This window comes from Danio aesculapii, chromosome 12 (genome assembly GCF_903798145.1).
Source record: "Danio aesculapii chromosome 12, fDanAes4.1, whole genome shotgun sequence".
Taxonomy (NCBI): domain Eukaryota; kingdom Metazoa; phylum Chordata; class Actinopteri; order Cypriniformes; family Danionidae; genus Danio; species Danio aesculapii.
Genome location: NC_079446.1, coordinates 42,771,040 through 42,797,788, shown reverse-complemented (window position 1 = coordinate 42,797,788; position 26,749 = coordinate 42,771,040). Strand labels below are relative to the sequence as shown.

Below are 26,749 nucleotides of genomic sequence, written 5' to 3'. Positions count from 1 at the left end.
TAGGTATGATTACATTTTCCGAACAAAAATTATGTTCCAGGATCAACATAGATGTTAATCCAGGATCGCATCTTGGCAGTATCATAAAAATGAAGTTGGATGTCAACCTATTGTAGGACACCTCCAAAAACTTAAAATGGCATAACAGGACATTTGAAAACTCTCATCTTGAGTGTGTGTTTATCTGCTCACCTCTGTCCGAACATGAGTGTTGATTTGGTCTCAGCCTCGTTGAAGGAGGATGGAGAGCAGCAGATCACTATAGTGGTCCTGCAGTTTCCACCCAGAGAATCCTGCAAGATCCTGGTCATCTTGCTGTCTCTGTAGGGAACGTATGTCTGATGGGAGAAAGAATCACTCATGGTGTTTTCATCCATTTCATGAGTGAATACATTTTGCCACTCGGGTGCATCGCAGACAGGGTTGCCATGTCCTAAATAAATTTCCAGCCCAGCTTAATACCTCACCCAAAAAGAATAAAATCTAGCCCCTTTTCTAATTAGAGAAAATAAGAGTCTAATTAGAGTCATTCCAGCAAAGGGAAAGGATTACCATAACCTATGTGCATTTATTATTCGATGTATGACAAAATATTAACTGAAATACAAAGACAGAGCAGGACATTAAGCAGCTACTTCCCTTTAAAAAAAAAAAAAAACACCCAATAATTTTTTTTAGCACAGTTCATCAAGCACATCAAATGAAAGGCAAATGAGAAGGGAGTGGGGTATGTCAAGATACTAGAGAGCATTTGATAGGTCAGAAGATTTAATGAGAAACTTAAGTATGAGGTGATGTCAAAAAAAGTCATTAGCCACATATCCACTGTCTGGATAGTGCGAGCCAGGGCTTTCATCGCGCCGGGCCAATAGCCCAGGAGTTTTAACATCCTAATTTTGGTGGCCGCCGTCAAACATTCAGCCCAAATGCTTTGGAGCCCCAAAACATAATAAGTTTTTTTTGCTTATGATATATGACACTTAATAGGAAAATTCCCCTTTATTTAAGAGAATAACTTAAGGATGTTACAAATTATTCAGCTTTTCAGGACATAAGAGCATGCTTCGTTTTTAAAAAATTACAGTCTATATATTGTTGTGCTCGTGTCACAGCAGCCATCTACAACAAACTCATCAGTTTTAAGAAAATATGGAATCATACATTTAATAAAAGTAGTGTTAAATATTTCAGAATATATAAGATACAGTGTAAGTCAGAATTATTAGCCCCCCTTTGAATTTTTTTTTCTTTTTTAAACATTTCCCAAATTATGTTTAACAGAGCAAGGAAATTTTCACAGTATGTCTGATACTATTTTTCTTCTGTAGAAAGTCTTATTTGTTTTATTTCACTTGGAATAAAAGCATTTTTTAATTTTGGGATCAAAATTAATAGCCCCTTTAAGCTATATTTTTTTTACAATAGTCTACAGAACAAACCATCGTTATACAATAACTTGCCTAATTACCCTAACCCGTGTAAAGCTAATTAACCTAGTTAAGCCTTTAAATGTCACCTTAAGTTGTATAGAAGTGTCTTGAAAAATATCTAGTCAAATATTATTTACTGTCATCATGACAAAGATAACATAAATCAGTTATAAGAAATGAGTTATTAAAACTATTATGTTTAGAAATGTGTTGAAAAAAAATCTGCTCTCCGTTAAACAGAAATTGGGGGGAAAATAAAAAGGGGGGCTAATAATTCTGACTTCAACTGTATGTCCACTTTCTGATTCTCCCAAAGCAAAATACTTATTTAGAATTTAGAATATTAAATGATAGTAGGCTATCCTAATACATTTCTACATTTAAAATTTCATTTTTTAATTTGACCACATCATATACAAACTTAAATATTTGAGGACATGGAACACATTTTTACATGCGACTGGTCCTGGCTCGCACTGGCACGCTGCTTGGCTGATGTTCCACTCATTTAATATCTGATGTGCTATCAGACGGTTTTATTCGCTACCTTGCAACAGTCTTTGTGTTCCCAGGTATGTATACCCGGATCAACATCCATTCCGAAACGATTGACTTTTCATTTTATATTTATATTATAAGAAGAAAAAAGCAAAACATTTTTGGCACCTGCAACACTTTATAAAGTTGTACCCCAAAAAATTACAAATTAAATATTTTTTTTTCCTGCAACTGCATTTTCAAAACAGCCTAATAGTGTGAAAAAACAACAACCCTGACGTGATCACAGATCACACCTACCGTTGCTTCAGCCAGAGCTGAGATGACGTTGCCCAGAGCGGAAAGAGATTTGTTAATATTTTTGGCTTCATCCAACACAGCGCCCTCTGCTCCAGTTTTACTGACCTGCAGTCAAATACACCAAATCAGAGCTTGCTCTTTACAAATGAAACAAATAATTAGGAACTACTTAAATCACATATTCTATTCTGGGCTAAAACACAACCTGCTGCAAAAGCAGATGTGAACAAATGGAAGTGAAAAGACAGAAGTAGAAAGATTACCTTCTCGCTTCCAGCTAAATCCACCAGATAGAGTTTCCCACTCAGTTTCTGCTCCGTCTGAGTGTTTTCTTGCTTGACGTTTATCAGGAAGATACTGTGACTCCTGGAGCTGTGCTCGTTCATGTCTGACATACCACACAGAGAAAATAAAACTCATTTTAACCCTTGATCGTACAATTATCTCAAACAAGAAAGAGTAAAACTATTCTCACTAAAATAACTCGAAGCAAAACAGGTGAGGGGAAAGTTCAGCCTGATAAAAAAAAAGATTACACCGTGTGTTTGACTGATTTGCATGGCTTACTTGTGACAGCCACATGTCTGTTGGATTTGCCTTCATCAATGGTGTCCATTACTTCCTCCGGGCTACAAACAAACCGTTCAGTGCAACCCTGCAGATAAAGAGAGACGAGAAAAACATTCGAACCAGAACGTCACTAATACACATACAGCTAAATACTGAAACACAGCTTTACCTTTACATAAGGGACTCTGTTCTTGTCTTCGTGTACAGACAGGTTGGTCTTAGATACTAAAAGTGAAATAAAAAAATGAAATTAGCATATCTATGGTCATTTCTTTAAAAAAGGAATTAAAATGCTATTAATTAGTTTATTTTAATGTGATAGAAGAGTCTAATATACAATCACTAACACAAACAAATCCAAAAATATACTAAATATATTTAGTCAGACGTACCATCCAGCAAATCCCTGATCTTGTCCAGGTAGATCTCGAAATAGGAGACCTGCCAATGTAGAAGATATCATTGAGTTTGATTGCCTCAAGTCAGGAATTAGTACACTACAGCTCACAATATCAGTAAGATTTTTAAATGTTCTTAAAATATGTAATGCCTATTAAGATTAAAGTTGTTTATACACTAACTGGCCACTTTATTAGGTACACCTGTCCAATTGCTCATTAACACAAATACCTAATCAGCCATGTAGATACAGTCAAGACGACCTGCTGCAGTTCAAACCGAGCATCAGAATAGGAAAGAAAGGTGATTTAAGTGACTTTGAACAAGGCATCTGTTCAGGAAACTGAGGCTACAATTAGCACAGGCTCACAAAAATCAAACAATAGATGACATTAGGATGGTAGGGTCAGAATTTGGCATCAACAACATGAAAGCATGGATCCATCCTGCCTTGTGATGCATGAGGCTAGCAAACACGACATAGCTTTCAGTTAAGCTGAACACAGTTTATATAATTATACTTTATTTATGGATAAAGGTCTATGGCTCTGCATACAATGATTATCTTGCTGGAGTTTATAGCAGTTTCACTTTACTTCAGGACGCATTTTTGCCGCTCTGTAGGTGTATTGGAGACATTCATGAATATTCTTAGCAAATCTAATAAATGTCGGAGACATACCCTTTACATAATTGCACTAAATCACACTTCAGCAGCGTGTATTTGAGAGCGCACAAGAAAATCTGCACTTGAGCAGCGTGTATGAGGGCGCGCAAGAAGTTGTGCACGAACAGAGGAAATCGGCGCACAAGCAGAGATCCGCATGCTCGCATTACATAAATGCGATCTCGACATGCATTACTGCACTCACGACATTTGTCTTTGAAATAACGCCACTGGTAATTGATGGATAAGAGTAAAAGGCTGCCGCCACAGCTGGAAAAAATCCTAGAGGAAACACTGTCTTCTGATGGCTACTTCCAGCAGTATAACGTGCCATGTCATAAAGCATGAACCATCTCAAACTGGTTTTTTGAACATGACAGAGTTCACTGTACTCAACTGGCCTCCACAGTGACCAGAACTCAATCCAATAGAGCACATTTGGGATGTGGTGGAACAGGAGATTCGCATCATGGCTGTGCAGCTGACAAATCTGCAGTAACTGCGTGATGCTATCATGTCAATATGGACCAAAATCTCTTAGGAATATTTCCAATACCTTGTTGAATCTGTGCCACGAAGGATTAAGACAGTTCTGAAGACAAAAAGGGGTGTACCTAATAAAGTGGCCGGTGAGTGTATATTAATAGATTTTAAATAGTTATTTGTTTCTGTGTTGCCAAAGTATATTTTTTAATAGTTTTCTGAATTTATATATATAAAAAATAAATAAACAAATAAATAAATATATATATATATATATATATATATATATATATATATATATATATATACACACACACACATATGTTTCTGACCCTAATCTTCTGACGTTTGAGAAACACTCATAAAAAGGCGTTTTTTAACAGCATTTTTACAGACTGCACAAAAAAGTAGTGATGTTGAGGCAATTAAAATTTTGCAGATAAGCATAACAACATTTCTAAGACTATTTCATATGCCCTTTCTAGGTGTAGAAACATCATTAGGAATCATGTGAATAATTAGCACTGGATCTTTATGCATTTCAACCTTGATATGGAATTCCAGGTTTTCATCCATGGAGTATATGTAGTTGAAAATATCCTGGACGATCCGAGGAATGATGCCCATGCAATCTGAATCGTGCAGGTTTCCCTAAACAATCCCAAAACACACATTCAATGACATACCATGATCATGCAATATTGTGTAAACGCTCGCAATGAAACTGTACAATCAGTAACAAAACCACAGTTTTAAAGGAGCTTTATGTTGAATATCACATACTGCCTGTAGAATAAAACAATTTCTAAATACTCTATTTATATGACTTATGACTGTGTTTATTTATATGAATTCTCACCTCCATAGTGTGTGTTTTTCCAGATGAAGTTTGTCCATAGGCAAATATTGTACCGTTATAACCCTCAAGGACATCTGCAGAACAAAAAACACAGACAAAACATACCATCTGAATGTGATAAAAAAAAAAGTAGAGTATAGAATATAAAGTCATGCTGCAGTGGAAAAAAAATTCATATTGTGTATGACTCTCATGAGCTTGGAGGACTGCATCCATACATCTCTGCAATGACTCAAATCACTTATTAATAAAGTCATCTGAAATGGCAAAGAAAACGTTCTTGCAGGACTCCCAGAGTTCATCAAGATTCTTTGGATTAATCTTCAATTCCTCCTCCATCTTACCCCAGACATGCTCAATAATATTCATTTCTGGTGACTGGGCTGGCCAATCCTGGAGCACCTTGACCTTTTTTTGCTTTTCAGGAACTTTGATAGGGAGGCTGAAGTATGAGAAGGAGCGCTATTCTGCTGAAGAATTTGCCCTCTCCTGTGATTTGTAATGTAATAGGCTGCACAAATGTCTTGATACCTCAGGCTGTTGATGTTGCCATCCACTGCAGAACTCTCACACACCCCCATACTGAATGTAACCCCAAACCATGATTTTTCTTCCAGTAGGTCTTCTGCAGTATTTGTGATGATTGGGATGCAGTTCAACAGTTGATTCTTCAGAAAAATCTACCTTCTGCCACTTTTCCAAATGATTAACTAGAAGTCAAGTTTATATTATTTGTTGCCCTTAAAAATGGGATCAACGACAAGACTTTTGTTGGTAGTGTGTATATATAAACATATAACATTTAGTAATGACACAACTAGTGAAAATGAAAAGAAAACAAACATTAATAGCACCTCAAGCGTAACACGATAACGTTATCAAAATTATTTTTAAAGTTACATTTTATATATTTTTTATATACAGTGCTCAGCATAAATGAGAACACCTCCTTTTAAAAACGAATATTTATTATCACATTCTTAGTGAATTTAGCCAACAATTTTTGGTGCATTTAAACGAAACAGTTTTATTAAACAGGCACATCCATTAAAATAAGAGTCACCTAACATCTTAAGGAACATAAAGATAATACATTTAAATTTAAAACGAGTTATTGCAAAAAAGAAAAAGACAAACTACTAAATTTCAACTTAATTTGATATTTATGTTTCTTGTGATTTTTCCTGTTAATTAAAATTCTATTCAATATTTTCCCCCAACAAATTACTTTGGAGTTTTTAACTGTGATGAGCTCCAATTTTGCCACTGACTAATCTAATGTTTATGCACAAACATAAAATTGTTTAGCATCCTTTAGACCTTTTTCTTGGAACGCGAAATTACCCATTATGCTTTGCATGTATATGCAAGGAGAATGCTAAGAACTTCCGGTCGGCAGCTGATGCGTGTAAACAGTCACATTTGGACAGTTTTGAAACAATTTTTAATCTATTTTATTTGCTTTTAACGTGTTTGAACTAATACTGTTTTCGATCAGCGCCACCTCCTGGACTGATCATTTAAAAAAATGTGATCTAATAGGATGGAAAACAACTGCTGTGAGGCATTTTCCCCTCATTGTCAGACGACATCTTGTGCTGTTAAAATGAAGCCTCGTCATCGCTAAAGTCACCTGTACTGCCCCACTAGCACACTGATTTAATAACTGTGACAAAGTGAAAATAAATGGCCATTTTAAAATGACAGAAAAACACAAACCGTGGTAAATACAACACACTAAATGAAACCTAAATGGCTCGTGATTAAAATGAACAGCAAATCAGCCAGTAGAGTATCAGTAACGGATATTAACTGGTAATTTTTGTAAATTGCATAACTTACTTACCTGTTAAGTTTCATGCCAGTAATCTGGTTTGCTATATAATGCAGTGAAGTATTGCGTGTAGCGTGTGTGTGTGTGTGTGTGTGTGTGTGTGTGTATTGAAGAGCCGCTGAGCTAACAGCTGACAGGCCGGGGAAACACACACACACTGTATTTCTGACGGCAGACACGTAAACTAGGAGAACGTTTTTCTCGCGCGCTTGAATCACATCTGACAGATTTCAAAGTTGTGTGTCACAAAAACACTCCGTATTCCACTCAAAACATTATTGAAACCCATTTTCGGAGCGCAAATTACCGGTTGTAGACGCTGTAAACAGAAGTTCTTAGCATTCTACCGGAAAACGCTGGACGCTATGGCGCCCTCCATGTAGCAGCCAAGAAAAAGGTCTATAGAAAACTATAACTGAAATGAGAGATCTGTGAGGGGTGTACTCATTTTTGCAGAGTACTGTACATATTAGGAAAATAAAAGAAAAAAGTAATGTAAAGTAAAGGAAAGGAAAAGGATAAGGAAAAAGGAAAGGAAAGAACGGAACGGAAAGAAAATGTCCTTAAGGCCACTGAAGGGTTAATGATGAATTTTTCATCTTTTTTTGATCCTGCAGGATTCATTCCTCACCTTTAACAATCTTCTGAGCGCAAGCGTTGTAAACCTGCTCCTGAGTAGTGTTCGACTGAAACACGCGATCAAACACATACGGCTTTCCCTAGAGAGAAACAGAGACATGCATAGGATGAAGAGTATATACCTGCATTTCTATACATAAACAACTCTGAATCAGTAGACAATAGACCATTTCAATGTGGCAATATCACTGGCCCATGAACATTTCCTGCATGTTGCCAAACTATTTCATAACTGTAACAAGAGGCAATTTAATCATATTGTAATGTTAAAACAGCTGCCATAAAATTATTCATTAATATGTTGACCTTTTTGGATTCTTGGGAACTATGGAAATTAAAAATGTAACACAGGAAATACATTAGGACCACTGTTATTGTTTACATTGCTCAAAATGGTCTATAGTCTTAAGAGTCAAAGATAATCCTTCAGAGAAGAAACATTTTACATCTAAGAAAGCAAATCACGACCCTCATTACTACAGGCTAAAGCACAAAATATCCTTCACCCCTATTATGAATGACCCAAACGTGAAATTCAGCCGTTACAACACAATAAGAGCATTTTATCAGAGCTCTTCCTTCAGGCAGACAGATTTAACAGTGACCAATCCTGTTTACGCGCAGCCGTGCTTTCAGGACAGGGTGTGTGATAGTTATTGTCTTCAATAATATCATAATTGTTGTTGTAATGAGTTGACATTAAGTATCGCAGTCAATTTGTAAAAAACAAACAGACAAAGAGATATCTTGAGATTCCAAAAGTATGTATTGCATGATGAAGCATATTAGGATACAGTTTTAATGATCCTGTAATTCCAGTTATGACAATAAACAATATTCCTGTTGTTTTTTTGGGGAGGTTGATCGTTTAAAATATATGATAATGATGTCCATTCATCCATCAGGTTCGATGAGGACGATGACTGTGTATCTAATTTGTATCTAATTGTACATTTGTATTTTGGTTATGTAATTACACACGCAGGAGTGGTGTTTCAACAGTTATTCAATTCAATTCAATTCATCTATATTTCTATAGCACTTTTACAATGTAGACTGTGTCAAAGCAGCTTACTGTAGAAGTTCTCGTAAATTGAAACTGTGTTAGTCCAGTTTTCAGAGTTAGAGTTCAGTGTGGTTTAATTTTCACTGCTGAAACACTGAAGAGCAAATACATTCAAGTGGATTGAAAGTCCAAACCAAGAGAGCCAGTGGCGAAAGCAGTGAGGAACAAACTTTACCAACTGGCAAAAGTGAAGGAAAAAGTTATCAATGTGATGGCAAAAGTGATATCAATTTTACACAACAGTTAAAACAAACAAGTGAAAAATGAGCGAGTTACAGTTTAGACAACTTTTGTGTTCTTGTTGTTTTGCCTATTAAAAACATTCCCAAAAAAGCCAAAAGCACAACACTTCCTATTTCACTTTTTAAAGCAATCCTATTTCTTCAAGGTTTCAAAAATATTTTATAAAATTTATTATAATATTAATTTTAATTAACATATTATATTAACATAATAATAATAATAACAACAACAAATGAATTTTTAAATAAAAAAATTTTTTTTTTTAGAAATTAAATGAACATTTGCAAAAGACAACAGTATCTCAACAATAGTATTGCAACTTATAGAACTGAATACAGACCAATAATATTTAGAGATATCAATAATACAACACTTCTGATGATTTAGTTCTATTATTATATATTTTATGTTGGTGTTGTTTGGCACTTTGGGCAACTTAGATGTATTAATACAGTGAAAGAAACAAAAAACAAAGCAGGAAAGCAAGAAAGACAGAAAGAAGGAAAAAGGAAATAAAGAAAGATAAAGAAAAAATATAAAGAAATAAAGGAAAGAAATAAAGAAAAGGAAAAAAAGAAAAGGAAAGCAGGAAAAAGAAATAAAGAAAAAGAAATAGATATATAAATAAAATAAATAAATGAAGTAAAAAGGAAGAAAGGAAAGGAAGAAACTAAATAAAGGAAGGAAAAAGAAAGAAAAAGAAAGAAAGACAGAAAGAAGGAAAAAAGAAAATAAAGAAAGATTAAGAAAAAATATAAAGAAATAAAGAAGGAAAGAAATAAAGAAAAAGGAAGGAAATAAAGAAAGGAAAGAAGGAAAAAGAATAAAGAAAAAGAAATAAAGATATAAATAAAATAAATAAATGAAATAAAAAGGAAGAAAGGAAAGAAAGAAACTAAATAAAGGAAGGAAAAAGAAAGAAAAAGAAAGAAAGAAAATTTACATTTACAAATCCCAAACTCATAGTTTCAGTGTCGAGACAAAGACTATCTGCAGCATGATATTCCAGACACTCAATGCAACTTTTAACTTCCGACTTATAATGAACATGTAAAACAAAAGCATCACCTGATCCATGCAGTTCCTTTTAAATGAGACTGATAAGTAAATAAGACTGCCACCAATCCAGTCAGTAAGTGATATCAATCATCTGGACTAGACTGAACCCTCAAATGACTAATTTGCTCACGTAAACTTACTAAAACATTATCAGCTTGTATTTATCATGTTGTTAGGTGGAAAAACGAAATCATAAAAAAAACTGTGTCCTCCAAACACAGATGACTTTATTCACATATGAGCACATCCGTCAGCTGTGCATCTCTAAAAATAGAGCGAAAAGCATGAATAATATGTCTATTTAATGTAAATAATCTATTTAAACAAACTGACTGAAGACGTTTCTCTATTTAGATGCCAATCTTGATAACATTACACTTAAACAATACAGTCACATAATAGGACGATCGTGCAGAAGAAGATTGTCATGCCAGCAATGACTGATTATTACAGAAGAAAATATTTAAAAATATAAAATAAAGTCATATGAGCAGTAAAGTAATCCTCGACCAAAGTATATACAGGAATCAGAGAGTGAAATTCAATACCTTTTAAGACCTTTTTGAGACTCTTTCCATACTTTAAAGGGCACCTATGGTGAAAAATCTACTTTTCAAGCTGTTTGGACAGACATATTGTTATGAAGCGGACAGGAGACAGAGGTAAGGAAACGTTAGGGTGTTTATTAAATGACAACAAGGAGCACATGAAGGATAGCCAGGAGGATCAGGAATGATGTTGGGGTCTTTTCCTCCGTGGCTGGGTAACAGGAATACACGAGGATGGACAGCACACACCAGATACAGCTGACAGAGGATGACACAGACTTGGAAGGACTGGAAGACAGGACGATTCGGGTGGACCAGGAAGACTAGGAGGAATACAAAGAGAACAGGTAAGTAAAGCGTTTGTTTTAGCTGAGGATGACTACGCTGAGTGGTCGCTCAGTTGTCCGCTTTCGTCGAGACGAGCCCGGACAATGAGCGACTGGAGTGCTGTGCTTTTATCTGGTGCTCGTGAATGTGATGCAGCTGTGTGCTCATTAGAAGTCAGGTGATGGTGATCTTCGTGAGTGGGGATCGTGAGAGCCTGACCAATCCGTGACAGTACCCCCCTCCCCAGGGCCCGCTCCTGAGGGCCGACACCTCCGACGCCGTGGTGGTCTCCCTCTGCCTCTAGGCGCTGGGAACTCAGGGTGGCTCTCATGAAACTCCACCATGAGACTAGGATCGAGAATATCAGCTCTGGGAACCCATGTCCTTTCTTCGGGGCCGTACCCTTCCCAGTCCACCAGGTACTCCAACTGGCCACCACGACGTCGGGAACGCAAGATCTCCTTCACTGCGTAGCCGGCTCCTTCTTCTAGGAGCAGTGGAGGAGGGGGTTCCTCTTCGTGGTCAGGCTCTGTGGAGGGAAGAACAGGATCGTGATAGGGTTTCAGGAGTGATACGTGGAATGTAGGGTGAATACGGTAGTGAGAGGGTAATTGTAGTTTGTAGGTGACGGGGTTAACCTGTTCCACGATGGTGAAGGGACCAACAAATCGGGGACTTAACTTGCGAGAGGGCAGTCGCATGCGTATGTCCCGGGTGGATAGCCACACCTTTTGTCCGGGTGTGTATCTGGGTTCTTCAGACCTTCTTCTATCGGCGGTTACCTTGCTTCGACGGACTGCCCTCTGCAGATGTTGATGAGCCTCGTCCCAGACTCTCTCGCTCTCCCGGAACCAGTGATCCACTGCGGGGACATCAGATGGTTCGCCATCCCAGGGAAAGAGCGGTGGTTGGAAGCCCAGGACGCACTGGAATGGCGTGAGTCCGGTGGAGGGTTGCCGCAGTGAATTTTGGGCATATTCTGCCCAGCCCAAATACTGGCTCCAGGAGCTCTGGTGACCACTGCAGAAGGTCCTCAGGAACCGTCCCACCTCCTGAATCTTCCTCTCTGTCTGCCCGTTGGTTTGGGGATGATATCCAGAAGAGAGGCTGACGGCCACACCTAGGAGCTTGAAGAAGGCTTTCCATAGACGTGAGATGAACTGTGGACCTCTGTCCGACACAATATCTTCTGGAATACCAAATGACCTGAAGACTTGATTAAAGATATTGTCGGCTGTTTCAAAGGCTGTGGGAAGACCTTTCAGAGGGATTAGTTTGACAAACTTTGAGAATCTATCTACGATGACTAGAATACAGGTATTACCTTCTGACGAGGGGAGGTCAGTGATAAAGTCCACTCCTAGGTGTGACCAGGGACGGTTCGGAATCGGCAAGGGATGGAGCTTTCCAGCGGGTAGATGACGTGGGCTCTTGGATTGGGCACAGTCCTTACAGCCCTGAACATATTGCCTCACATCCCTTGCCATGTTTGGCCACCAGAATCGTTGGGATACTAGCGAGAGAGTATTGTTGATCCCTGGATGTCCAGTGCCTAGCGAGGTATGTAAGGAGTGGATCAGATCTACCCGGTGTTCAGGTGGTATGAACTGCCGATGAGGAGGGCATCCCGGCGGAGCAGGGGCTTCCGGAGTGGCAACGACTGGAGGAGCGTTCCAGGTGATCGGACAAATGGAGATGTGTTCGGGAAGAATCTTCGTTGGGAGTTCTTCATGATCGTGATGCTCGTGTAAACGAGAGAGAGCGTCTGCTCTTAGATTCTTGGGTCCTGGACGATAGGAAATGGAGAAATCAAAACGTGAGAAGAAAAGTGACCATCTGGCTTGACGTGGACATAGTCTCTTGGCCTCTTTGATATATTGGAGGTTTTTGTGATCTGTGATCACCTGGAACGGATGTTTGGCTCCCTCCAACCAGTGACGCCACTCCTCCAAGGCTAGCTTGATTGCTAGAAGCTCCCTGTCTCCTATGCTGTAATTCTGCTCCGCCGGGCTCAACTTCCGAGAGAAATAGGCACAGGGATGCAGTCGGGGCGGTGTATCATGATGTTGGGATAATACTGCCCCGACGCCGGTGGTGGATGCGTCCACTTCCACCACGAAAGGAAGATTTGGGTCAGGATGAGTCAGGAGTGGGGCCCTTGTGAACTCCTTCTTAAGAAGGCGGAAGGCTGCGGCTGCTTCTTTGGTCCACTCCAGTCCTTTGGGTTTACCCTTGAGGAGATTAGTGAGAGGTGATGTAATCCTGCTGTAGTCCTTGATAAACCGTCTATAAAAGTTAGCAAACCCAAGAAACCTCTGGAGCTCCTTAATGGAAGTGGGTTCTGACCAGGATAGAACAGCCTCAATTTTCTTCCCATCCATACGTATACCGGTTTGGTCAATGATGTATCCCAAGAAATGAATCGACTTCTGGTGGAATGAGCATTTCTCCGCTTTGAGGTAGAGGTGATGTTCTCTCAATGTGTGTAGGACCTCCGCAACGTGTTGGCGATGTTCGGCCTCACTCCGGGAGTAAATGAGGATGTCATCTATGTACACTATTACAAAGTGGTGAAGAAACTCCCGGAGGACTTCATGAATGAAGTTTTGGAATACGGAGGGGGCGTTGACCAGACCGTAAGGCATGACCTCATATTCATAGTGGCCAGTAGGGGTCACGAATGCTGTCTTCCATTGGTCCCCCTCACGTATTCTTATCAGATTATACGCGCTGCGGAGGTCCAATTTAGTGAAGACTTTAGCTTCTCGGAGCTGTTCCAAAGCGGCTGGTACCAGAGGAAGGGGATATCGGTATTTTACTGTACCGTTATTTAGGACCCTGTAGTCGATGCATGGACGCAGCCCTCCGTCCTTCTTGGCCACAAAGAAGAAGCTTGAGGCGGCTGGTGATTTTGAGTGACGTATGTACCCCTGACTCAGAGCCTCCCTTATGTAATCTTCCATTGCCTGATTCTCTGGAAGCGAGAGCGGGTAGATCCTACCTCTTGGCAACTGGGCATCTGGAACTAGGTCGATCGCGCAGTCCCATGGCCGATGCGGCGGTAGCTGGGAAGCTCTCTTGGGGCAGAAGACATCATGAAAGGAGCTGTACTCCTTAGGAATGTGGATAGACTGCTTCTCAGGAGGACTCTCGACCGATGTTGTAAACAAAGAAATGGGGTTCCGACCTTGAAGAGGGAGATTTGGAAAACAGGTAGGTGTACATCCAGATCCCCATTTCTTTATCTCTCCTGTGCCCCAAGAGATGATGGGATCGTGCTTCACCAGCCACGGGCGCCCTAGAATGATGTCCATATTTGCACCCTCCAGAACCAGAAATTGAATCCTCTCTTGATGTAACAACCCCACTTGAAGAAGGATGTCTTCGCATTGTCGATGGATACGGGTCGAAGATCGAGTGCACTGGGTTATCGGTTGTATCTGGTATATATGCGAGGACGCCTCAGTACGTAGGTGGAGTTGACGACAGAGGGATTGGGAGATGAAGTTCCCTGCTGACCCGGAGTCGATGAGGGCTGTGACAAGGAGAGAAATAGAGGCAGTAGTTATTTGTACGGTGGTAGTAAGTGGTTTACATTGTTCAATATTCGTACTGAATACACTCACTGAAGTCCGAATGGGACGAAGGGGACACTCCATACGGGTGTGTCCACTGACACCGCAGTATAGACACAGACCCCGGGTCAGCCTCCTCTGTCGTTCCGCTGATGTCAGTCTTCCAGACTCTATTATCATGGGTTCTGGTTCTGGAGAGGCTGTTGACTCAGGCGATTGGAGGAGTGCAGACGAGGGGGTGATGGTGTCCTGTTGATAGGAACGGAGACGATCGGAACATCGGAGAGAATGTTGGATGAATCTCTCCAGACCCATAGTATCATCTAATGTGGCCAGCTGGATTCGGAGAGTGGGTTCCAAGCCGAGCCGGTACGTGGTCAACAACGATCTCTCATTCCATCCACTTGCAGCTGCCAGAGTGCGAAACCGGAGAGCATATTCCTGTGTAGATAGAGTACCTTGCTTTAGATGATACAGCTGCTCTCCAGCGGCTACTTCCCCATCAGAACGTCCAAACACCTCTTTGAAATACTCCGTGAAGGTAGTGATGGAATTCATGACCGGCCCGGCTTGGTTCCAGATCGTCTCAGCCCATTTAAGTGCAGGCCCAGAGAGTAGTGATACGATGTAGGCGATCTTTGACTTATCTGTGGGATATAGAGAAGGTTGCATTTCGAATATGAGGGAACATTGTAACAGAAAACCATTGCACTCCCCCGCTCCGCCTGAGTAGGGCGCTGGTCGGGCCATGGGACTGGAAGGAAGGGCCGAAGAAGAAACTGTGGAGGCGGAAGTGCTCGGTGCTGGTGGTGCGTTGGAAAGTGGAGCTGGTGGCTGTAGAATCCGCTTCAACTGGTCCACCAGCTCTTGAAAGTGATCGGGGGTGCTCATGTTGTCGTCGTTATGGGTCCGGGCTTCTGTTATGAAGCGGACAGGAGACAGAGGTAAGGAAACGTTAGGGTGTTTATTAAATGACAACAAGGAGCACATGAAGGATAGCCAGGAGGATCAGGAATGATGTTGGGGTCTTTTCCTCCGTGGCTGGGTAACAGGAATACACGAGGATGGACAGCACACACCAGATACAGCTGACAGAGGATGACACAGACTTGGAAGGACTGGAAGACAGGACGATTCGGGTGGACCAGGAAGACTAGGAGGAATACAAAGAGAACAGGTAAGTAAAGCGTTTGTTTTAGCTGAGGATGACTACGCTGAGTGGTCGCTCAGTTGTCCGCTTTCGTCGAGACGAGCCCGGACAATGAGCGACTGGAGTGCTGTGCTTTTATCTGGTGCTCGTGAATGTGATGCAGCTGTGTGCTCATTAGAAGTCAGGTGATGGTGATCTTCGTGAGTGGGGATCGTGAGAGCCTGACCAATCCGTGACACATATGTGCATGTATGGTGTATAGACCGTCATATTGGGGTTATATAAACACACCTAGCCTTAAAGGAGCAGTACACCAAAACCGCCACCCAGTGCAAAAATGTTTAAATAGGAATTTAATAAAAGGTATAATATAAAATCTGATGGGTGTTTTGAGCTGAAACTTTACAGACACATTCTGGAGACGCAAAACACTTATATTAAATCTGAAAAAGGGCTAACCTAGGTGCCCTTTAAGACCTCATCACCACTTTTCAACTGGTAACATTGGCCCCATTTTAACGTACAACAATTTTAGTAAATTTTGATTGTAAGAAACTAAATTTAAACTCAAACATTATCGATTTACTCAATAAAAATGTTAATCCAGCAGGCGGAGCCTATAAAACAGCAGAAATAACATTGCTGCCTTGATTACTGCAGTAAACAAAGCAGCGTCATGTCAATAGCAGGATTTTATTGATATATTAGCAATATTCGCAGATTAAATTCAGATAAACTTTAGCATTCAACTATAAATTGATACATCAAAATGTAATACCTTGTAAAATAGCATTTAAGACTTTTTAAGGGCCCTAAATTTCTTTATATTGAGTTATCAGCTTTTAATACACGTTTTAAGACTCCCTGTCTAGATAAACTTCAATACAGATGGTTTTTCTTTTTGTTTCTGACTGACAACCATCAGAAGACAATGTATAATCCTGTCCAATTTCCAATTTTACAACTTAAGACCTCCTTTAAATGTGAATTGATTCACAAGACATTGAAAAAAGTGCTGTTAATTAAGACTCAATTAAAATTAAAACTGTCCATTTTGTTTTTATCTGTGAACTCTTTATAGTGAATATGCAAGAGAAAAGACAAGAAAACATAGTAAACAAGCTGCATTCTGATTCACAAGCAAATGACTCTTATGAATGGACTCTTTAAATGAATCACTCAACATTTTTATTGGTTACGAATCAGATTTTCTTCCCCCCTGAAGGTTACAGAGGTGAATTCAATATAACAACTGTACTCGTTGGTGGCCCTTTATCAAGTGCCCAAATGTCAAATTTCCCCACCATGTTACGATAACACAGGCATAGATTAGCAGGTGAGGAAACAGCTGTGAATTTAACACTGCTAAGCAGATTAGTCCAGCCAGCCTGACCAACCTCTAATACAACAATACCCCAACAACACCTACCACAAAACAAGCTTATAGTTTGACCAAAATTCCAATGGTAAACGCCAATTTCAATATATCTTGTATCTGTAATCTAAATCTGCATACAGACCCGGGCTGCACGATATTGGAAAAATCTGATATTGCAATTTTTTATTTATTTAGATTTTGCACACAATCTACACAAGATAGATTGAATAGCTCTATTTGACTATTTTTGGGGGGGGGTCTAACATTATTCAGGTACTGAGATTGAATAATCACAATAAAAAAAAAATCTTACTTTGTCTCATTTCTAGTATAAATATAAAAGAAAATAAAAGTATTGTTTAGTTTTCACCGTCAGAAGAAATAAGAAATGCCAGTGGGGTAAGTGAAATAATCTTGTTTTTGCTTTGAAATGATATTTGGACTAGAAACAGGACAAAAATTCTAAATAAGATATTTTTTTTTGCATAAATCATATAAAAACTAAATAATTAATGCATTATTTTATAACTCTGGATTTAAAAAAATAAATAAAATAATAATAATAATAATAATAATAATAGTAATGTATTATATCACAACTCTGAATTTATATTAAAATAAATAAATGCATTTTATCATAAGTCAATATTTATGAAATAATAATAATAATAATAATAATATCCATATAAATACAGTGATTAAATACAATTCTGTGGTTCCTGGTCAACTATAATTCAGACTGAACATTGCATATCTTTGCGATGTGAATATTGCGGATTCTCACATTGTGATACGATGCTAAAACGATTTATTGTGCAGCCCTAATACAGACATTAAAAAAGAAATAATATTTAAAAAAAAACAGCAAATGAGATTGCTGCAATAAGGAAAAATAAATAATAATTGATATTTATTATTACTCATTAATTTAGAGATGACATTTGTGTTAATAATTGGCTGCTGCTAATGTCAACAATAGCAACAGTCAAAAATAATAAATAAATGTACAGTGTAATTTACATAAATGCACAGTATTTACTAATGCTATAGTATTTTTAAAATATTACATACTAATATTTTAATTAATATATTTTCAGGTCTCTTAGAAAACATTGTTTAGGCACAGAAATAACAATCGTAATATTATATAGCACAAAACAACTGCTGATCAGCGCTAATATTGAAATACGAAAACATTCATAATAATATTTATTTTTATCTATGTTGTATCTGTTAATACATTAAGACTGTATTTTTAAATTTAGATTTTAGTTATATTATTTATTGACGTTTTAATAAATTGAGAACTTCTTATTTCTGTTAACTTCACAAAAGCAAACTTTTTTTGTTTACACTTTCCATTTAATAATTATATTTATTTTACTTCAACTAATGAAACAACTGTTAATACTATTTGTTAGTTAGCAACAATAACTCAGTTCTTTATATTTGAATAGCATTACAATAAAAAGCTTTCAGTACAGATAACCAGTTTCAAGGTTTCCTGCGATCTGGAAGAGTCAAGGTTTTAAAACTGTTAAAATCTTCTGTTATACCATTCCAACGATATAAATACATTTATTGTTCTACAACTATTTTATTTAGTTTTTTAGGGCAAATTATCTCCAGCAGAAAAGGGCCCTACACATCAAAAACTAATGGTCTGCTCATGATTCAGAAAACAGTTTAGAAAGCTGAGTTTTTGAAACTAATGAACTAATCCTGACATGTTTATTGTTTCAAAATATTTGAAATGTTTCTTAAAATATGTTGTGTTCAATGGGGAAAGGGGTGTTGTTTTCTTACCTAGACATTTAAAAAGAATATATTTTAGAGCAGAAATCTCAACACCATGAAACTGTGATATTTTTATCCAAGGTTACTGTCTGAATCATATACCGGCCCATGCCTATTATGTATTATAAAACAAAATGTAAAAATACAACCATCAACACTAACATTTTAATAATCAATATCTACCATTTACTCCACTACAATGCATTATATCACATCTCTGAATTCCTAAAAAAATATATATCTAATAATAATAATAATAATAATAAATAAATGCATTATATCAACTCTGGATTTACGCAAAAAAATAATGCATAATAACACAACTCTGGATTTATAAAAATAATTATAATGCATTATAATTACAACTCTGAATTTATATTAAAATAAATAAATAAACAAATAATGTATTATATCAAAACTCTGGATTTATAAAATAATAATAATTATAATAATAAAAATAATAAGTCCATTGTATCACAACTGAATTTATTTTAAAATAAATAAATAAATAAATAAATGCATTATTTTATAACTCGATTAAAAATAAATAAAATAATAGTAATAATGATAATAATAATAAAATAATAATAATAATAATAATAATAATATCACAACTGTGAATTAATAATAAAATAAATAAACAAATAAATGCATTTTATCATAACTCAATATTTATGAAATAATAATGATAATAATGCATTATATCAACTCTGATTTTATATTAAAATAAATAAATAAATAAAGCATTATATCACAACTCTGGAATTCAAAACTGCTGCTTTATTTCAAAGTCTTCAGACAATCACAAGACTACATGAAGAGTGTTTTTGTATATCTGCCTGTCCCGAGGCCTCCTCCTGCACCACAGAACGGAACAGCACTGTTTACAACCCTCAGTATTCCCAATGAGGGATTATAACTGTGCTCCCATTGGACACAATGATGCGAACATTCATCACATGTTCGTTTCTAACATGCATGACAGCATACAAACTGCTCTCACGAAGACCAAAACAGAAAGCAAGCAAAAAAGATAACTTCCATCATGACCAACCAGTCCAGTGAGACATGTATAATCCCAATACTGATCCTTGTACATTCGGCCGGACAGACAGGTTTGGTTTGCTTCATTACAGTAAGATTTACAGCCCAATTTATGACCTTATCCACCTGCTAAAAGCCATTATAGCAACACAAGCATGGTCCATTACACCAGACCAGTTGCTTTGGTACTGGATGCTGACTTGCTCAAAACAGCTGGAAGAATAAAACTCATTTGGCTGTCTCTCAAACACACACACACACACACAAAATCATCAGTGCACTGAAAACAAAAGGGCGAGTGTTGTTCAGACAGTACTGTGTCACTGCAGAAATGGAGGCCCAAAATTAAAGATATTGAAAGAATCAAAATTCTGGATCCTGTCTTGCATTCTGACTAGGGCTGCACGATATTGAAAACATTTAATATTGCGATATTTTTTATTCTGTGATATATATATATATATATTGCGATATTAATGCAATTCCACCAGATGACTTAATATCTCTATTTGGAAGGAATTTATAATGTTGGATCGATTGGGATGATTCTGCAGTGGAAATGTATCTCCATAAAATCTAATAAACAATCGATTAACTTTTTGGGGTCCCCCTACACATTTTCATTGTGGTCTGTGCTATTTTGTAGTGCACTTCTGTATTTGCATGTGTTTGGAGTATTTCCAAAGTCCCTTTACGGCAAGTAATTTCATTCGGCGGTCATCTTTGAAATGCCTCTCGGGCATTTTGTTTGAATAGGGAAACATCAACTAGCCAAGCTTACAATTAAATTCCATATTACGAATAACAAATAAAATTAAACAACAACTTTCTATTTAGTTTCATTTCTAAATGTTCTAATCACACAAAATCTGCAGAAACTCACGTCTGGACCGAGCCCCCAGAGAATTCTATAGTGATCGCTGATTGGCTCCTGTACTAGAAAGTGGGCTTTATTCATCATATATCGATTGCTGATTGGTTCCTGTACTAGAAGGCGGGGTTTCATTCACTGTATTGACAGTTATACATTTCCCAATTCTAAAGGTATACGAGTGACATGTCTTGTCTTTGGTATTTCCATGCACTTGTTTAATTAGAGATTGATGAATTAATGTTTACTATTTGCATCTTCATAAAATCTAATAAATAATCAATCATTTTTTGGGGTCCTCCTACATGTTTCCGCTGCGGTCTGTGCTATTTGCAGTGCATTTCTGTATTTGTATGTGTTGCGAGTATTTTCATGCACTTGTTTACTTAGGAGATTGTTGAATTAATGTTTACTATCTGCATCTCTATAAAATCTAATAAGTAATCTATACATTTTTGGGGTCCCCTGACACATTTTCATTGTGGTCTGTGCTATTTGCAGTGCATATCTGCATTTGCATGCGTTCTGAGTATTTTCATAATCTATAAATACAATCAAGAAAAAGATTCAACTGAAATAAAGTGTTTTATCGTTTCCTGAGTCTAACAGCATTCAAGTACAGTAACTGATTGATGAAAATAAAAACAATTTAATAAAGTTAATTGTAGAAAAGGCCAGAGACCATTTATTATACCTTAATGCTTTTAAAATCATTATACAATCCCAGGCATCAAAAAAAGCATGCAAATGATCAATTATAATACAAACTCAATGCATATATCCTGCGATGTGACTTTTGTGAATGATCACTTTGCGATATCGATGCTGAAACAACATATTGTGCAGCTCTAATTATGACCCTTTCAGACAAGAAACTACCAGTGCACAGTGAAACCACAGAAGTGCTCCACCTAATACCGAGATGTACACTACATAGACTGTAGGAGAGAGCTGTTGGATGTAAATCAAGACTGTACACCCTGCAATTTCACTCTAATAAAGAGCTATAAAAAGTTCAAACCAGTACTGTATGAAAAAAAGAGCCATATAAGGCAAAATAAGTAAGCTAACTGCAACTCAAAAAAACAGAATAACTACATTTATCTATCTATCTATCGCCACATCAGCAAATTATGGCTATTTCATGGTAATATGGATATTCATAAAAATATTACATGATAAAACCTAATTCATATTGCAATAAAAATTTACATAGAGAAATATATAAATAGAAATAAATAAATAAAATTCACAAAAAAATATACATATATAAATATTTTTTTAAATGTCCATCAAAGTACTCTCCTTAAAAAAATGTTGTCTAATGGTATTTAAACAGGTATTTTCCAACAAAATATGTTTCATGGTAAGAGCAGCTTGGCAGTAATTACATTTTGGTGGTGCTTCGTTATTCAGTATACACAAATAAGTCAACCTAGAATGCTCAATTGGACATCTAGTATAGACAGTTTGTTTGTGCCTGGTCTCAAAATTCAATTTTTGTAAAGCGTCTTTCATTTATTTTCAGGTTCAGAATAACATTGAGGTAAAGTTGGTATTATATTTACACATACACATTCACTTTAACAATATAATTTCAGAAAATTATTCTTTGCAATTTGTAAATAGTCAAATGACATTGGCTGCCAATGACTATCAGAGAACAACACTGTTCAGTCAATTAAATAGCGCTAAATGTTATTTTGAAGTCATATTTACATGTGATTTCAGACCGGATATTCAAAGTACCATGGTAAACAATGTAGGAAGCATGTCACTGAATGAATGTGCAAATTTAAAACCAACTTTACCAAATTTCTAGCACAGCAATTTTCATAGTAAGATGATAATAGTGATTTTGTTAAAAAACAAGAATTTGCAAAGCCTACACATTAATCGTGGACATTTTAATTGTTTTACAGAAGAGAAGACAATATGCCAAACCAGTGATGTCATCATTTTAATGAATTGTTATTATTATTATACATTTGCAGCCTCTGAATAATTACAAAGCAAGATAATTGAAAACATTTCCATCATAGATGTGGTGCATTTAATAATGATTCTCTAAATGAACTGCATTATTAATGATTGCTGAATAACTTCATATATATATGGCCAATATCTTTTCAACTGCTCAATGGCATATGTTCTCAAAGACAAAACCAATCCAAATGTAAAAATATTACAATTAATACTCGAAATCAGATTATTTCATGCTCCAAAAAAAAACCGCATGTCTATTGTTCCGAATTAAAGCACTAATAGAAAAGCTATGACAAGTGCTCTTTGTTCAATAGACGTGTTATTAAAGTAGGCCAAATCATAACAGACTGGTATCAGAGGCTGTACCACTCACTTTTACTTAAATTATTGTCTTTTATAATCATATTAGCACTGATTTCAATGCGGTGTGTGGGTGATACACATATATGCTTGGTAAGCTTTTGTTGATTTTCTGGATGAAAACAAACCGATTAACATTAGCACACAGGGGCTAGCGTTTGCTTATCGCTCGTTTAACAATAAAACCCACCTTGAAGGGCAAACTATCTAAATTATGACTGAAATCTTTGGGTATTTAAATTTAAAGATCAAAATTAAACATTTTGACATTACGCTGCATTACATCTCAGGGATGTTAGCTACCAAGCTAACGATGATTAAAAACTATTCACCTAGTTATAGCATTACCGCTTTAAACCCTCATGTATACAATTTCCCACACAGAATACTACTAGAATACGAATTACAATCATATTTCCTCTTAATAAGAAATTCAATGTTATATTTTCTGTCAGGATACGCCTGCAGGTGGTTAGCGGATGCTAATAGAAACTGACGGCGGATGTCACAGCGGAGTAAATGCAGTAATTCACCAACATATTGCGTTATAAACTCACCCCGATGACCACACTGTCCTCTCCTTGAAATGAGGGGATGTATTTGTCTCCCCTCATCACCTCCGAACTGTTTAAAGGCCGAAAACGGCACATGACTTTGATGGTGCACTCGGCCGGGTCCGCCATCTTCAGCTGTGAGGAGGAGGAGGAGGAGAAGGATGATGAGGATGATGATGAAGAAGAAGAGCGCTCCTCCCGACCGTCCTCAGCTCTATGTGTGTGTCGATCTGTTTTGGTGGAAGTGGGTTTGTACCAAAGACTGCAAAAACGTTTGTATTCAGTGGGTTTGGGATGGAGGGAGTGGAGTTGCTGACTGTCACACCCACTATACATACGGATAATGAAGTTGTGACAGAGAAATTGTCACAAAAGCTGAATATTCTGAAATTATAGAAAGAATTAAAGCTGTACAACCATTCAGTGTCCTTGGGATAATAGTAAATGCTGGACGTATGCATTTAAGTCTATAAATATAAGAGGAAATTTCAGTCAACCCCCTTTTGCCAGCAGTGACAGGCCTAACTAAGTATTTGTGTGTAGATTTCTTCAGACAGGACTTTTATCGAACGTGTAATCTGGAGCTGACAGGATTAGAATTGGTTTTCTCCAAATGGATATATTGCTCGTCAAAGAGCACTTCTGATTGAAAAAAAATCATGGCCGCCATATATTGAAGCGACGTTTCAAACAGAAAGCCTCAAAGTTGGCCGCTTCAAATGGCCCTTCGAATGATCCTTTGCATATGGAAGTTGTTTAGTGTCACACATTGCATTTCATTCAGAAGAGCTCATCCCTAATACAGCGTTTCTCAATCCCAATCAATCATTTGTTCGAATTTGACAATAAGTGCCCTGCAAAGTGAACTCCACATGATATTCCATATGATTTCAGTTTGAAGTAAGCATATATACCCAATTATATATATAAATATATATATATATACACAAACACACATACATTTTAGTGGGATATGTAAATTTATATGGTATTTATTTATGGATGTGTTTTCTCTGTAAATGAAAGTTCCGAAGTGAAATAAAGATTTGTGATCAGTGAAGGAAAAAGGACTAGGGAGCAATGCACACTGTGAAGGGACATGTCAGTCAGAACACTGTTCATGCATGGAGCTGGTCATCTATATCAGCTATGTTTAATAATAGAGACATGCAAAACATGCAGGTCGGTGGGGCACGAGGGCCAGGATTGAGAAATGCTGCACTAATCCATTCAAAGCCGTCACTCCGGAGGGTAAACCCTTCAAAGGGATTAGGGCATAGAGATGAGCCCATCTGAATGAAACACAGTGAGAATATTTCTGTTAAAGTATATGACATGCCATTACACTTTGACAGTAATTGAATGTTGATGTTTTCAATTTGACAGGCCGCCACGGTCATTTACTTCAACGAAAATGCAAGATTTTTGCAATTTAACGTTGCAAACGCTTTTTGATATTTCATTCATTCATTTCCGGGTCTCAGGGGCAACAGTCTTAGGAGAGAACCCCAGACTTCCCTGTCCCCAGAAACTTCCTCCACCTCCTCCGGGGAGATCCTGTGGCGTTCCCAGGCCAGCCAAGAGTCATAGGCTGCGTCTGAAACTGCATACTTCCATACTATATAGTACGCTAAAAACAGTATGCGAGCCATGTTTGCATGAGATTCTGAAGTACGCATGCCTTGTACGCTGCGCCATCCCATGATGCCCTGCGAGAAAATTCATAATGGGAGTAAAGCCACACAACTCATGAGGATAGGTCACGTGACCATGACAAAATAGCGGATGTAGTACGTCTGAATTTCAATCATACTGCTCACATTCACGCTCTATAGAACACACTTTTCTAATGGCCGAGTAGTACGTTTAAATTCAAATGCAGTACCTGCTGAGTGGTAGACAGTTTCGGATGCAACCATAGTCCCTCCACTGTGTCCTGGGTCTTCACCGAGGCCTCCTCTCTGTGTGACATGCCTGGAAACACCTCCCTAGATTGGCGTCCAAGAGGCATCCGAAACAGATGCCCGAGCTACCTCAGCTGACTTTTCTCGATGTGGAGGAGCAGCGGCTCTAGTCCGAGCTCCTCCCGGGTGACAGAGCTCCTTACCCTGTCTATAAGGGTGCGCCCTGCCCCCTGCAAAGGATACTCATTTTTGGCCACTTATATTTCAGATCTTGTCCCTTCAGTCATGACCCAAAGCTCATGACCATAGGCGAGAGTAGGAACGTAGACTGACAGGTAAATCGAGAGCTTTCCCTTTCGGCTCAGCTCATTCTTTACCACAATGGACCGGTACATCGACCACATTACTGCTGCTGCTGCACTGATCCACCTGTCAATCTCAAGCTCCATCCTTCCCTCACTTGTGAACAAAACCCCAAGATACTTGAACACCTCCACCTGTGGTAAGGACTTTCCTCAAATCTGCAGATGGCAAACCATCTTTTTCCAGTTGGAGCACCATGGCCGCGGACGTCGAGCCTTTCGATCAGATTGCCCAAATTTGGTGTTGATTCAATTAACTATCTAGGAGGAGTCTCTTACAGTGTATGAAATGGTATTTCCTGTCACCAGCATGGTGACTATGACTCTCACTGAATATTAGAATGTAGATGTGTTCCTGGCAGGACTCTTATCAATCATGTGAAATTTGCAGCAGATCAGAAATTTTAATGCCAGAGTTATAGTGGACACACACTTTAACCAAAATTCTAGATCTTCTTTATTTAATGTCGCAAAAGCTTTTCGATTAAAATACACAAATTTGGTGTTGATCTGCTTAAAAAAAAACTCTCTTCTCTTGGGTTTTGCTGCCTTTTTACTGGAACATTCCACGTGTCTAATCAATTTTGTACATCAAAATTAGCACAGGGGCCACTTTGTTGAACGGTTGAAGGTGCCGCTAGCAATCAAGCCATTTTGCCACACTGACTTTTGAAACCCAAATCAGATATAAAGTTGTCACTTCTGCCACTTGTGCTTCTTGAGACTTCAAGGATGTTTAGGGCTTTTCAAATACAACTCATTTTGGAGAAAAAGAAGAAACGGAGCAACTCCATGAGGTTCCTCACTGACAATTAACTACATTGATGCCAAAGCGAATCAAACTGA

General features: G+C 37.8%; 1 protein-coding gene across 1 annotated transcript in view; it reads right to left on the bottom strand.

Annotated features, from left to right (window-relative positions):
• Nucleotides 1–23,887, bottom strand: part of kif5bb (kinesin family member 5B, b) — a 46,656-nt gene extending 22,769 nt beyond the window's left edge. Inside the window, exons 1-10 of the mRNA XM_056469212.1 lie at nt 23,641–23,887; nt 7,672–7,759; nt 5,207–5,280; nt 4,894–4,998; nt 3,191–3,239; nt 2,968–3,023; nt 2,796–2,883; nt 2,492–2,616; nt 2,229–2,333; nt 193–338 (exon numbers count right to left, since the gene is read on the bottom strand). Coding sequence (XP_056325187.1) covers nt 193–338; nt 2,229–2,333; nt 2,492–2,616; nt 2,796–2,883; nt 2,968–3,023; nt 3,191–3,239; nt 4,894–4,998; nt 5,207–5,280; nt 7,672–7,759; nt 23,641–23,766 — 962 coding nt within the window. The 5' untranslated portion in view covers nt 23,767–23,887. The remainder of the gene's footprint in view (nt 1–192; nt 339–2,228; nt 2,334–2,491; nt 2,617–2,795; nt 2,884–2,967; nt 3,024–3,190; nt 3,240–4,893; nt 4,999–5,206; nt 5,281–7,671; nt 7,760–23,640) is intronic.
• Nucleotides 23,888–26,749: the final 2,862 nt, after the last annotated feature.